The sequence below is a fragment of the Euphorbia lathyris genome, chromosome 10 (genome assembly GCF_963576675.1).
Source record: "Euphorbia lathyris chromosome 10, ddEupLath1.1, whole genome shotgun sequence".
Taxonomy (NCBI): Eukaryota; Viridiplantae; Streptophyta; class Magnoliopsida; order Malpighiales; family Euphorbiaceae; genus Euphorbia; species Euphorbia lathyris.
In genome coordinates, this window is record NC_088919.1 from 55,605,590 (window position 1) to 55,620,735 (window position 15,146).

General features: G+C 34.4%; 1 protein-coding gene across 1 annotated transcript; it reads right to left on the reverse strand.

Annotated features, from left to right (window-relative positions):
- Window positions 1–13,199: 13,199 nt before the first annotated feature.
- Window positions 13,200–14,500, reverse strand: LOC136209660 (RING-H2 finger protein ATL1-like). The gene has a single exon (XM_066001210.1). It carries the CDS (start codon window positions 14,403–14,405, stop codon window positions 13,362–13,364), a length of 1,044 nt encoding a protein of 347 aa, XP_065857282.1. The 5' UTR covers window positions 14,406–14,500; the 3' UTR covers window positions 13,200–13,361.
- Window positions 14,501–15,146: the final 646 nt, after the last annotated feature.

The window sequence follows — 15,146 nt, forward strand, 5'->3', positions numbered from 1 at the left end:
TTATTGATCATTGTCTATAACACATATTGTTTATCCTAGTTCTATATTGTTTATCCTAGTTCTACACTAACTCGTGTATCTACCACTATATATAAAAGGTTTTATGTCTAACCCTAAGACATCACCTGATTAACTACAATTTCCTCATCTACTACACCTGGACTGAATACTTCAACTACCCACATGACACCTACCATGACACATTCTTCAGTACACGAAGTTGCGCCAACTTCTTCAACCACTCTCTTCGCCAAAGTTAGTACATGGTCTCATTCCATATCTACAACATTGGTTGGTCCAGTTCGTCACCATGATATGCAACTTCAACAATCCACACTACATTTAGATGTTGCTTTAAGGCTCTTCTTGCCACTCATCCCAATGGATTAGTTGATCCCATATGTTTTAGCAAGGCCAACAAGCTCCCAAATGGTGCAAGGCAATGTCTAAAAAAAGTCAAGTACTTCTTCATAATGACACTTGGCAGTTAGTTCCTCGTCCTTTGCATCAACATGCCATCACCTCCTATTGGTTATTTCACACAAAGAAAAAGTTAGATGCGACCATTGATAGCCTTGTGGTACGAGGATTTACTGAACAAGCAGACATCAACTATAAAGATATGTCCAGTCCTGTGGTTAAAGCTACAACCATCAAATTAGTTTTTGCTATTGCATCAGCTCATGGATGGTTCATTAATCAACTTGATGTCTCCAATGTGTTTCTTTATGGCAATCTATCATAAACCATTTTTTATGGAACAGCCATATGGGCTTAAGGATCTGGACCAATCGGAACATGTATTTCTTCTTAAAAAGAATCTCCATGGATTAAAATAGGAACAACGTGAATGGTTCACTCATCTTCGAACGTTCTTACTCTCGCTTGGTTTTAAGATATCATAAGTTGATAACTCATTCATTCGACATACGAAAACCGAGAAGACTTGGATACTCTGCTATATGGATGATATCATCATCACTAGAATTATTCCTGCACAAATTCCCCATTCAAAATTTGGGTAAGGCATAATATTTTATGGGTATTGAGATTTGGTATGAGAAGGACAACGAGTGCATTTTGTGTTTATCTTGGCACAAGCATTATGTCTTGGAAGACTCGCAAACAGCAATTAATAGCTCGATCCTCCACTAAAATTGAATATAAAGTTGTTACTAACCACAACCGAACTTCTATGGCTTCGGTCTTTGCTCTCGGACTTTGGATTTCCACTTGCAACACTCGTTAAGCTCTGGTGTGATAATGTTGGGACCATCTATCTAACTTCAAATCCAGTGTTTCATACTCGAACAAAACACATTGAACTTGATTATCATTTTATTCGTGAACAAGTTCAAAGTGGATTCCTCAGCGTCCACTTCGTTCCAACTAATGATCACGTTGTGAACATTCTCACCAAGCTGCTTGTTTCGCTATGCTCCACTCTCGTCTTTTTGTCCGCACCACCATTGGCTTGAGTGGAGTTGTTAGAGATAATGTTTACCATTATCTCCATTATCTCCAAATTAGATTTATTATATAGTTAGTGTTTATAATTATCTATAACACTTATTGTTTATCCCAGTTCTACACTAACTTATGTATCTACCACTATATATATATACACACACACACAGAAGACTTTATGCCTAACCCTAATCAAGAGAATTCATTATATCTCTATACTTCTCTTTCTCTCTATCTCCATTATACATCATATATACTCATCATACAATGAACAGTGCACCTCTTCCTTCTACCTCTTTCTGTTAGCATTTTTAACCAACAATCTTTTATTATATCTATTGCACTTGGTGTATATCAACATTGTCTGATCATACTATATCCCCGACGCATTACGACATTCGTATGTCTTGAATGGCACATGACACTTCAAGCAATAAGATATTAACATTGTATAATTAATTCATTATATATTTTTTAGTTAATTATTTATAGAAAATTATAGACCCTAACATATAAACCCTAAACTATAAACTCTAATTTATAAACCTATTCCATAATTTATAAACGTTAAACGCTTATCCAAAAAGTTGAAACAAGCACTCTCTTAATATGACGTTGAATTATTAGTCTGGTGCACGCAGCGGCGAATACATGATTGGTTGGTTAGGGGACCGATTTTACACGTGTGTGTGTAATATATATATATATATATATATATATATATATATATATTTTGCTAAATCAAACTTGTTAAAAAAAATCGTATATATACGTGTTATAATCTGAGCGGTCAAGAACCAATTTTTAAGTACCAATTCAAAACTTCTCAAAATTAAGCTACATTGTGTTTAAGATTCTTAACATGTAAAAACACCGTGTCCAATAGGAAAAATCAGATTTAGGGAGGGCCTACTAGGCCAAAAAAATTTAGAAATTTGGATTTAAGAATGGCCTAACATGCCAAAAAAATTAGAAATTTGGATTAACAGTCTAAAAAAAATAGAATTTTGGATTTAGATATGACCTAACATGCCAAAAAAATTAGAATTTTGGATTTATAGAGATCTTAACAGGCCAGAAAAAAAATTAGAATTTTGGATTTAGAGAGGGTCTAACAGACCTGGACCAATTTTGAGGTGCTAATCCAGCACCCTATCAAAATTTCTTGGAGACACGGGATCGGAACCACCACAATTTCAAATTTTGTGAAGATAGGAGGACAAAACTACCGCTGATCATGGTGGTTCCAGCGGCCGGAGTAGTCCGAACCCCCTCAGGCCCCAGGGTGCACGGGTACACCAGAATATATCTTCGTTAGATATGAATGAAAGAAGTTTGTTCCTTGTACGAAATTCCAAATTTCAGCATTACCAAAAGGAATAGAGTGATCCACTCCCTAGCTCAGGTTATGACAAGGCAAAACTCATTTGGTTATGAAGATAAGATTTGTTATATTTCACGAAAAATTATAAATTTCTCTAAAGAGAATGAATAAAACAAATTGGATTATATTCCTCCTTTCTGTTTTTAATAGAAACAACATTACCCACTTCTACATCCTCTTTTCTCTTACTTTTCTTATTGAAAATAATAATAATAATAACATAAATTTGGTCTTTCATTCACAGTTAGATCATCGACCTAGATCTAACAGTGAATGATCAAATTCATGTGGTCATTAGGAATCATATGAAGTAAATTTGTTCATGGGTTCAGGTAGGTACCCGTTTCGGTCTGTGTTCCCTGGGCTGGGTTTTGACAATGAAAATTGACCTTAGGCCAGTCCGGTCCAAATCTGCTAAACCCCGTCTATATATTGGATGGGTTTGGAATTGATAAAAATAGCACGGGCCGGCCCAGCCCGGTCCGCCTATTAATATTAATTAATAAATTTATATATTAAATATTTACTTTAATTGTCAGTTTTATTTTATTTAATTAAAATTATGTATATATTTTTAGGTGAGTTTATATAGGCTAGGTTTGGGATTTGATGTTTAAGCCCGAGCCCGCCTAAATTAATAATGGGCTGGGTTGGGCTTGGATTTAGTATTTTTTATCTAAAAACTCGTTAGGCCTGGTCCGACCTGGCCCATAGACAAATTTAATTTGAACACTACTATATATATATATAACTCTTTGTTATTAATATTGGGAGAGGATCTTAATCCGAAAAATTGGACAAACTATAAAAAAAAAAAATAGATATAAAACTGCTTGATTATATTAAAAAAAAACAACTATATAGATAGTTTCATAAAAAAAATCAGCTAATATTATCAGCAACAAATAATACTATGGATAGTTATTTTTTTTTAAAAAAAAACTAACATATAATATCAAACAATATAATTAAATGGTGGTTTCACTTGGTGAATGATTGTCTGAGTGAATTTAATTTGTTTGATGAGACTTAAGTCCTATTTAAGAAAGAATTAAGAAAATGGAGAGAAAAAATTTGATAATCACAAAGTATAAACTATATCAAATTTAAGATAATCTAAAAAATTTACATTGATACGAAAAAATTTCATCATTTTTCTCTCAATATTTTAAAATATTTACGAGAATGATTCAATTAGATTTTTCTCTATTTTGTTAAGAAATGTATCCATCTTTTCGTAGTCATGTGGAGTCCGACGCAGCAAATGTGGTGAATCATGTCAATCAGCCTTCTTTTTTATCAGTTTACGAATTGATTATTGATGATTGTAAATTTCTTTTGAATTCTTTTACTGATTTTTCAGTCAGTTTTGTTTGTCGTTCTGCGAACGAAGTTGCTCATGTCTTAGCCCGTGCGGCTTGTTTCATGACAGAACCAAAGGAGTGGTCTTCTGATCCTCCCGATTTTCTTCTTCCATCTTTGTATTCTGATTTGTATTATGATGTTTGTTAATTGAAATTTAAGAGATTTTCCTCAAAAAAAAAAAAAAAAAAAACTTTAACATATTGGTATGTGATATTTTTTTTACACGGTCGAAGATCAAACAATTCGGATTATTGTGTCAAGTTTTAAAATGTCGGATTTTTTAATTTTCAAACCCTATTTTCAAAAAAGGATAAAGAAAAGAGGAGGTTTCATTTCATTTGTTGGTGTTTGTTTTATTAATTCAATCATTTCATCTACCATTTTTTTAGTTTTGAATTTACCGATAACTCCTCTAATCTCATTCCCAACCCCTAAAGGTTTTCTATTCTCTTTCCCTTTCTTACTAACTTTGAACTTCTAGTCTCCTTATAAAATTCTACTTTATTCTCCACTTTACTTTTTTATTTTTATTTTGATAAACATATTTATTTATTTTTACTTTTTTATCATTGGATTAATTTCACTTTTGATCCTTATACCTATATATTTTTAAATTTTTCTCAAAAAATATTATTGACTAAATTTTACTTTTTGATTTTTGTTTTGATTTTTATACTTATATATTTATACATTTTATCCATGTACTAATTTCACTTTTGATGCATGTAATTCTTTATTTTCACTTTTTTACCCTGAAAAATAATTTTGACTAAATTTTTTTCTTTTATTATATTATTCGGTTTTAGTATTTATTTCTAATTATTTTCTTTTTAAAATGGAATATTTATGCATTTTCTTTGATTAATTTTATTTCAGTTTCCTTTGTTTCATCATCATTTGCTTTTAATGGTTAAATTAATTGATTTTAATTCTTATATTTTATTAATACAAACACATGTAGAAATTACTATTAAAATCACAACCCTGTTTTATTATCTCATTTGAACCAAACAACCACAAAGGGAATCTGAGATATATTATTCGTTTTGTGCAATTGAAACAAACAGATAAGAGAATTCAGTGTCATTCCATTCTTTTCTCCTTGTTTCTCTTTCTTGATTCTATTCTGTTACCCCTACGCGAACCAAACGCCTCATTAGTCTTTTGCATATTTAAAGGCTTGTTATCATTATAAGAAGATATTTTTTTATTAATGAAATTGATATTCCGAATTATCAAAGTTCTTGAGAATGTTTGAAGGTTAATTAACGGGCATTCATGCACGAATCAACGTTTTTTAACGTGTTCTTGTTATTTCTATATCCATGATCTTTGTAGAATATACAGATTTATAGAATCCTAACTATCTGACATCCAACTCGGGAGACAAGAGTTTTGAAATTTGAAAAAATAAATAGTAAATTGAATTTCTGTTGGCTAAGGAAAAACGAAACGGAGTAATTGTCGTTTTGGATTTTCTTCTATTAATTAGAATCCACTTATTTCAAATATTTGGATTTTGATACGACTTTAAATTTGAGATTTTATTTGTTTGAGAAAATACGTTTTTAAATTTTCAAAATTCTTGAAATGAATTATTAAAATCATCAAAGTTGGGATGTAGAGCGGGATGATGAAAATTCAAAGTGGATTACTAAACCTAGCCACTAATTCCCACCTCTAGCCCCTAGAATTGACCGAAATACTCTTTGGACTAAATTTCAAAAATTTCAAAACCTCTCTAGAACCCTAAACGTTTTTTTGCTCAAATCCGGACAACACATTGAACCGAATCATGGATGGCGAGAGAAGACGTAAAGGAAAAGATAAAATGGTAAGACTCACCGCTTTATTTCGTTGAATTCGAGCTCGTAAAAAATCTGTTTGGTTTTTGTTGGAATTCGCCGGAATCGCAGGTCGGGCGTATGAGTATCACGCCCTACCGTTGGTGAGGGCGTGATTGCCATACGCCCTCACCAACGGTAGGGCGTGATACTCATACGCCCGAACCGTAGGGAGGGCGTGGTAATCACGCCCTCACCAACGGTAGGGCGTGATACTCATACGCCCGAACCGTAGGGAGGGCGTGGTGATATCACGCCCGAACCATTGGTAGGGCGTGATTCTCATACGCCCGACCAATGGTTCGGGCGTGATTCCCTTACGCCCACGTGGGTTTTTAAATTTTATATTATTTAAAATTTTATTAATTTAGTTTAATTTATATTATTTAACATTTTATTAATTTTAGTTTAATTTTAGTATAGTATTAGCATGATTTTTACAATTTTAGGGTAATTTTATAATTTTGGTATAAATTGATTAAAACTCTAGTATAATTTATTATAATTTTATAATTATAGTATATTTACAATTTTATTAACTTAGTATAATTTTTTTATGTAGACGGAGCGGCCTACTAGGGGTGGAAAATCCATCCTGTCATCTGCTCGTCGTCTAGATATGGAGGACGAGGATGATACACCACAGCATACGAGATTGCGTGGTATAGATATATCTGGTCGTAGGCGGAGAGGGGCTGCGACGGAGCAGTTGAGGAGAGGGCCGATTGCGGATCAGGCCGATATTCATGACGTAGAGGGGGCGACTGATTTTGATGACAGAGAGTCCGGTAGCGATTCTTTGCAGGACTACCTCGATGTGGCAGCCCGGGCAGTGCGACAGTCCGCTGTTGCACATGATCCCGAGGTTGAGGAGAGCGATAAGCAGCCGACCCCGGGGAGACAGCCGACCCAGCGCGTAGGAGGTCGTTTTGCGGGTACAGGTATTTTTTAGTATTTTTTAGTATTTATAGTATAATTTAGTATTTTTTAGTATAATCTAGTATAATTTAGTATTTTTTAGTATTTTTTAGTATAATTTAGTATAATCTAGTATTTTTAGTATAATTTAGTATAATCTAGTATAATCTAGTATAATCTCGTATAATTTAGTATAATCTAGTATTTTTAGTATAATCTAGTATAATTGAGTATAATTTAGTATAATTTAGTATAATCTAGTATAATTGAGTATAATTTTGTATAATTGAGTATAATTTTGTATAATTTTAGTATAATTGAGTATAATTTTGTATAATTGAGTATTTTTTAGTATAATTTAGTATAATCTAGTATAATTTAGTATAATCTAGTATAATTTAGTATAATTTTTTATAATTATCAGGGACAAGCAAACGTTCCAAAGCTAGTGAGGACGAGAACTGGGTAGTTACCGGACCGGTTGCTGGTGGTCCCGTTGATGGTTCCGTGATTCCTAGTTTTCTAGGACATGTTGCCTCACGGATGTTGGGAGGGGAGATTCGGTCGTTTCTGACATGCTATAATAGATCAGCAGCATGCAAAGATTTGTGTCAGTGGTTTTCTGATGCGTCACCCGAGGTAAGCATAATATAGTGTGTCAACATTTATTGTAATTCGTATTTTTAACTATAAACATACAAAACATTCTGTAATTTTATAATTTTATGTGTCATTTTACAGCTGAGGGGGATGATCGAGAGGACTGGTTTGTCCCACCTTCCACGTGCCATGTTCAGGAACCTCGACACTCCGTTATTGACTGCGTTCGTTGAGCGGTGGCAGCCCGATACGAACTCCTTCCACACGCCGTTCGGTGAGATGACTATCCAGCTGCATGATGTGTGGCATATTCTTCGGATCCCGATCGACGGTCAGATGGTGTCCAAGTCTCCCCCTGTTGACTCGCTTCATGCCATGTGCATGATGATGTTTGGGGTGAGTCAAGATGAGCTTCTATTGCCGACTAGTCGTTTATGGTCAGGTGGAGGTGTATTTGTTGCGGCTGTACAGAGGCTACTGGGTGAGGGTAGGGATGACGCTACTCGGGCAGCGGCGTGGATGTGGCTTATGCTTGGATCCACTCTGTTTGTTGACAAGAGTGGAGATAGGATTAGGCTGGCCCATCTTCATGAGGTTTACAGCGGTGTCAGCGGGGCAGCTGGACTATCATGGGGGTCTGCCACATTAGCCATGTTGTACCGGCAGCTGGGGATAGCGAGCAGAGGAGATTGCTCCGGTATATGCGGATGTTTGACCCTACTGCAGGCATGGATATATGAGTATTTTCCGGTTTTCCGGCCGCATAGAGGAGCTCACCTGATCCCAGCTGACCATGCCCGTGCACTGAGATGGGAGGTCGGGGTCCCAGGCAAGACGACCGCCCGACTAGATACCTTTCGGGGGCAGCTGGATCGTATGACGGCGGCAGAGGTAATTTATAAAATTCTAGAATTTATTTAATTATTATTTATAGTATATTATTTTTATAATTGAGTATTACTTTTTTCCAGGTGACGTGGTTGCCTTATGGTCCTGTCGCTGATGATGATCGGCTTCGGGTGTCCTACGCCGGTTGGATACGGTGTAGAGACATCGTCGAGCCGTATATGCCGGACCGAGCGCTGCGACAGGTCGGATATACTCAGCCTATCCCAGCTGAGCGTATTAGACCTGATAAAGCAGTACGACCATGGAAGTCGTTATCGTACAAGCTCATGCATTCCTTAGTCACAGTTGAGGATACCTGGCGGAGATTTCCATCGGCTCGGGGCATCGATCGAAGGAGATGCCGACCAGTCGGATACGATCCCACTGCCTGTGATCCTCCTTATATGGGTTGGTATATGCAGTATTCGCATCCCCATCTCCTTCATGCACCACAGGCTAGACCGGTACAGCATTCTCGCGCCAACAGCGAATTGGTAAGTTTATTATTTTTTAATATTATTATTTTATATTGGTTTATATGTGTATAATTTTAAATATTTATTTATACATTTTTTTTTTGCAGTGGGTTAGCTGGTTGTGGCGTGTCACCCAACTAGCGGCTACCCACCGATCTGACGAGGATGTTCCACGCATTAAGAGGGAGATGGATGCGTTTATGGATGCGTGGCGTCGGGCGAACTAGATACTCATATATTTGAACACTTTTTGTTGTATATATTACGTTTATAAATGTTTATGTTTATTAATGTTTATTTTAATTTTTATGTTTTTAAATTTTTTTTGTTAAGTACATTTAACGGACTATTTACGGGTTTAACGGCATATATACGGGATACATAACACAATTTTACGGGATACATAACACAATTTTTTGCTCTCTCGATACACGGACGTGTGAAGATCACGCCTTCCCGTGTGGCCGGGCGTGATAGCCCTACACCTCACCGAGTGGTCGGGCGTGATACTCATACGTCCGACCACTCGGTGAGGCGTAGGGCTATCACGCCCGGCCACACGGGAAGGCGTGATCTTCACACGCCCCACCATGTGGTGAGGCGTGATGCCCATACGCCATTGCATCGAGAGAGGGAAAAAAAGTGAATTTTCTACCCCAAAACGTATGAAAGGGTAATTTCGTCCTTTCACGGGGCTAGGGTGGGAAAATGGGGCTGGGTTTAACAACACCCAAATTCAAATGATAATATTTTCTAAAATTACCTTTATGCTGCTCCAGCGCATCGAACTATCTGATCAAAGATATATAGTGAAAACATACCGGTCTTGAATTTTGGAAAGTCAGATACCTTAGAAAAGTCAACTTTTGGCCAATAACACATAAATTCATCTTTTAAAAATTATTTACAACTATGTCAAGTTATAATTTTAGATTATATCAAACTAGTAAAATCAGTGCTTTTAATATATTTTAAGGATTAGAATTTATAAATTAGAAGTTTAGAATATATTTTCTAGGGTTTATGATTTATGAACTGGAGTCTAGAATTTTTAAATTATGGTGTAAAATCATAATATATAGAAAATAATGACATATTAAGAATTAAGTTTGATGATATGATTTAATTGTAATTTTATACTTAATTATGATATTCATGTATTTGACTCCAATAATATTTACTTAGGCCCAATAAATACATAAAGAGGTGGAATTAATGAATTTCCTGTTTTTCCCTTGGGAATTCCGGTCCTCTAGCGGGTGGCTCCAAATTTATTTTATTTTTCTTCCTCCATTTTTATCTTTTTTTTCATTATATACGTAATTATTTTCCAAGTATTCAGATATGTGGAGAGAATTTGCTTATTATACCATGTTTTATTCGGGTCATGTTTATTGGGTCAAATTCGGGACTCAGGTTATCCAAATGATACTTATATAATTTCCATTTCCGTGCGCAATTAATTGGAAATACATTTCCACCAATTAATTTCCAATTAGTTACGTATATTGCATATTTAGAAACATTCATATAATCAAATTTCTAGTTATTGCTAATCTTTATTAGTTATTGCTAATCTTTATTTTTCAGAAAAACAAATTCCAAAAAACATTCTTTGAATCAATTTCACACGTTTGGGATTATCTAATAATAAATCTTTAACATGCCCATAAATTACCTCTAATCGAAAAAAACACGAAACAACTTGATTCTATTAGAATTATTAAAACGATCTGCAATAGCATCATAACTAGCTATCTCCAAATTCACATCTATAACAATACCATAGAAAAAGCTTTCTTATGGGTAAAAAGCTTTCTTATGGGTATTGCTATTTACCGCTCTCAAGTTACTTATCGTTGCTCCCATTTGGACAATTTTACCATTTTCATAAAAAAATGTCAAAACTAAAAATTTGGATATTGAAAAGAATCGGCCAAAATTTGGCCTAGGCGGATGCCGAATCCGCCTGGCCAATGGCTGGTGTGGATAATCCGCCCAGCCGTTGCGGCAGATGCATCATCCACCCAATCAATCAGCCATTGGTTGGGCAGATGATGCATCCGCCCCAGCCATTGGCCGAGCGGCCAAATTTTGGCCTATGCAATATCGTAAAACTTTTAGTGACGAAAAATACTAAATCGTTCAATTTTTTATGATGAAAAATGCAAAATTCTCTGATTTTTTATGACGAAAAATGTAAAATCGTCATAAAAAATATGCATTATTTTTATGATTTCTTTGATAAAAAAAAACGTAAATTTTAATATTTCCAACTTGTAGTCATCCATATCCGGGCTTCGGATTGTCACACATCAATTATTTTCATAATTTCAATTATTGTTGTTCGGGTTTGTGATTTTGGAGAGAGAATTTTCAGTTTTTGATCAAAATTATAAGAAGGGCAAAAAAGTGCAAATGGAGGCAGTAACTAGTAAAAAGGGGACGGTATTTAGAAACCTACTTTATTATTGATGTTAGGTAAATGATCTAATAATAATATTGGATTAATAACATGTTCATATTCTTTATTTAATCCATTTAAAAAAATTGCATTAATTTATCCTCTTCAGATGATTTATTTGCCAAATTGTAAGTTGAATCAATCTCCAAAATTATAAATAAAAAATACCCAAATTTTTATAAAAAGCATGTATTTAGAATCTTATGAAAATAGTTATATGACAAAGTCAAAGTAAGTTTCTCGTAATCAAAATAAGAGAATGATTCCATTTAATATATTTTCATATCATACTTCACTAAACGTAATAAAATACCAAATGTATCTAAATTTTAGGGCTTAATACGTAATTTGCCCCGAACTTATTCAAAAAGCTTGATAGCCCCTTTAACTTGCATAAAATATTCAGTTAGCCTCCTAAACTTGCATAAAATGTAATCAATTAATCACTTGGTTGAAAATATTAAGCTACATGCAGAAGATATATTACACGCACCTTAGAATGTTATTAGATAATTCACAGAATAAATTAAAATGAAGTTCTTACACCTGCTCAACTGTAAAACTTACTATCTCTAGTATTAAAACCGCATACCTCGACCTTGATCGTTTTACTTTTTTTTTTAACGATGTGTGCAATACATTTTCTGCATTTAACATATTCCTTTGCAACTTGGTGATTAATTGATCACATTTTATGCAAGTTTAGGAGGCTAACTAGACATTTTATATAAGTTGAGGGAGCTATCAGCACACTTTAAAAGTTCAGATGGCCAATCAAGTTTTTTTGGACAAGTTCAACGGACAAATGATGTATTAAGCCTAAATTTTATGTCCAAAACAATCATACATCATATGATATTTCTAATTATGCTTGGCTTAATACATCATTTGTTTACTGAACTTGTCCAAAAAAGTTGATTGGTCCCCTGAACTTTCAAAGTGTTCCAATAGCTCTCTCAACTTACATAAAATATTCAATTAGCCCCCTAAACTTGCGTAAAATGTAATCAACTATATTGATTTGTATAGGTCCCATGTGGATTGTCATTATTTTTTTTATAGTAATGTTGTACTATTAACAATGATTAATAATAAGTAAAAGAGTTTTATTACTTATTTCAATAACTTAATTACTCAACATATGTTTGGTTTTACATTGAAGAATAATGGCTTAATACATTATTTGTACACTGAACTTGTTTAAAAAGCTTGATTGGTCCTCTAAACTTTCAAAGTGTTCTAATAGCCTTCTCAACTTACATAAAATATTCAATTAGCCCCCTAAACTTGCGGAAGATGTATTCCATGCATCTTAGAATATTATTACATAATTCAAAAATAGATTAAAAAGGAAGTTATTACTTGCTCAACTATAAAACTTTTCTTCTCTAATATTAGAACTGCATACCCCGATTTTGGTCATTTTACTTTTTTTAAGACTCGTGCAATACATCTTCCGGATTTAACTTACTTTTTTGTAACCGAGTTATCAATTGATTATATTTTACGCAAGTTTAGGGGGCTAACTGAATATTTTATGTAAGTTGAGAAGGCTATTAGAACACTTTGAAAGTTTAGAGGACCAATCAAGCTTTTTAAACAAGTTCAGTGTACAAATAATGTATTAAGCCATTATTCTTCAATGTAAAACCAAACATATGTTGAGTAATTAAGTTATTGAAATAAGTAATAAAACTCTTTTACTTATTATTAATCATTGTTAATAGTACAACATTACTATAAAAAAAATAATGACAATCCACATGGGACCTATACAAATCAATATAGTTGATACTATATATGAATCATGATTATATAATAATAGTATTATGTAACATGAGATAATAAGACTACAAAATTGATCTTTGGCAAAAGATTTATTAACCATTATATATACCTAAACTCAATTCTAATTGAGAAAATCTAACAAAGAAAAGAAATTAATTAAAGAGACCTCAATAAGCTGGAAGAGCCGTATTTTCAGCTCGCATTTGCGAGAATGATCTCAATAATTTCGAAGACACTCGATCTAATTGTTGTGATCTTCGGTAATTAGTAAGAAACCCTTTCATCAAATAATTAGACGAAGACGAAGAAGATGAAGATGAAAAAGACGAGGTAGAAGCTGAAGAATGAGGAGCAGAATTCGCAGAAACGTTATCATTTTCATGTATATCAATAATAACAAAACATTGATCCATAGATAGTGACCGTTTCAATACTCTTAAATTTTGCGGATTTTCCCTAGGCAAAAGTAGCGACAAACTTTGCCGACAGAAACCACTAAACGACGTCGGTGAAGAGGGGGAAGAAGGAGACGTATGTTCATTTTGTGGGTTTTCCGTCGGCAATGTTAGCGACAAACTTTGCCGACAGATACTATTAGATGTCGTCGTTAAAGAGTCGTTTTCGATATTGTTTTGGCGACGGTTTCCATCGGTATTAATGCCGTCGGTATTTTCTTCGTCTCCATGTTCCAAATGCGGAGGGGAAATCTCTATTCTTTCACTTGAAGATTCCTCCAAATGAACAGAAGAAACAACATCAATGGCGCAAGGAATCGGGACAATGATCGGAGTTCGACAAATCGGGCAATTGGAATGACCCGAAAGCCAATCATCGATGCAAGGGACATGAAATAAATGTCCACAATTAGGCAAAGAACGAACTTTTTCACCTTCTTCTAATTCACCTAAACAAATCACACATTCATTCGGATCCCTTAATTCAGCCAAATTGGTACAATTATTAGAGAAAAGAAGAACCGGGATTGTGTTAAGAACGTGTTCTTCGAGTCCGGTAACCGACTGATCACTTCTCTGTAAAATCGGGCTAGATCGGGTATCCACCATTCTTCTTTGCCTTCTAACGCAATATCTAACCAGTATGATATGGTAGGAAATTAGTGACACAGATATCGCGGCGATAATAGCGAGGGAAATACAAAGTGGTCGGAAAAAAATGCTCGGATTTGGCGACGGAGTTCCTGAAGAATCCATGTATCATTCTCTGATTCAAATAATAAAGATTGAATCTTTTTAGAATTTGGAGAAATGGGTTTTCTGGGATTTTGGATTTTTAGGTTCTGAGAAAAAAAAAATTGAGGTTTTAAATCAAACAGACAAGAGAGAGAGAGAGAGAGAGGAGTGTAAGAAAGAGTGATTGTTATGATTTAAAAGATCAAAGGTTGTCCCAATTAAGGAGTGCACATGTCATTCTAGGCAAGGAAAGCTGAGAAAGAAAGAAGAGTTGTGTGGTGAAGAGATTGACACATGTGAACTAGTTTTTTTTTAAATTTTTTATTTTTTAGGCATAAAGTCCATTTAGACCCCTAAACTATGAAGCTAAAATCAATTAAGCCCCATTCCACTAAAATTATGGTTAGATGGATCAGGAGTTTATGGATTGTCACGCCTTGCTTCGTGAAATGCATTTCGTTGTGTCACACGTTTTATGAGAAGGTAATCAAGTTGCAGAGGCACTGGCCAATTTTGGTATGATCAGTTCGTAATCTCACTGGTGGGACTCATATCTTCATTTATGTTCTAGTTATATTTTGGACAATTATAACGATCGAAATATGTATCGGTTCGCTTAGTCTTACCATTTCTTTCTTTGACTTTATTTTTATTTTTATTGATTTGGGTTCGAGAGTTATTGTTTGGAGGGTCTCAACCTTGTTGGGATGTCCCAAGCTTGATATGGTGTTGTTGCCTACATTGTAAATGTAGCTCAATTGA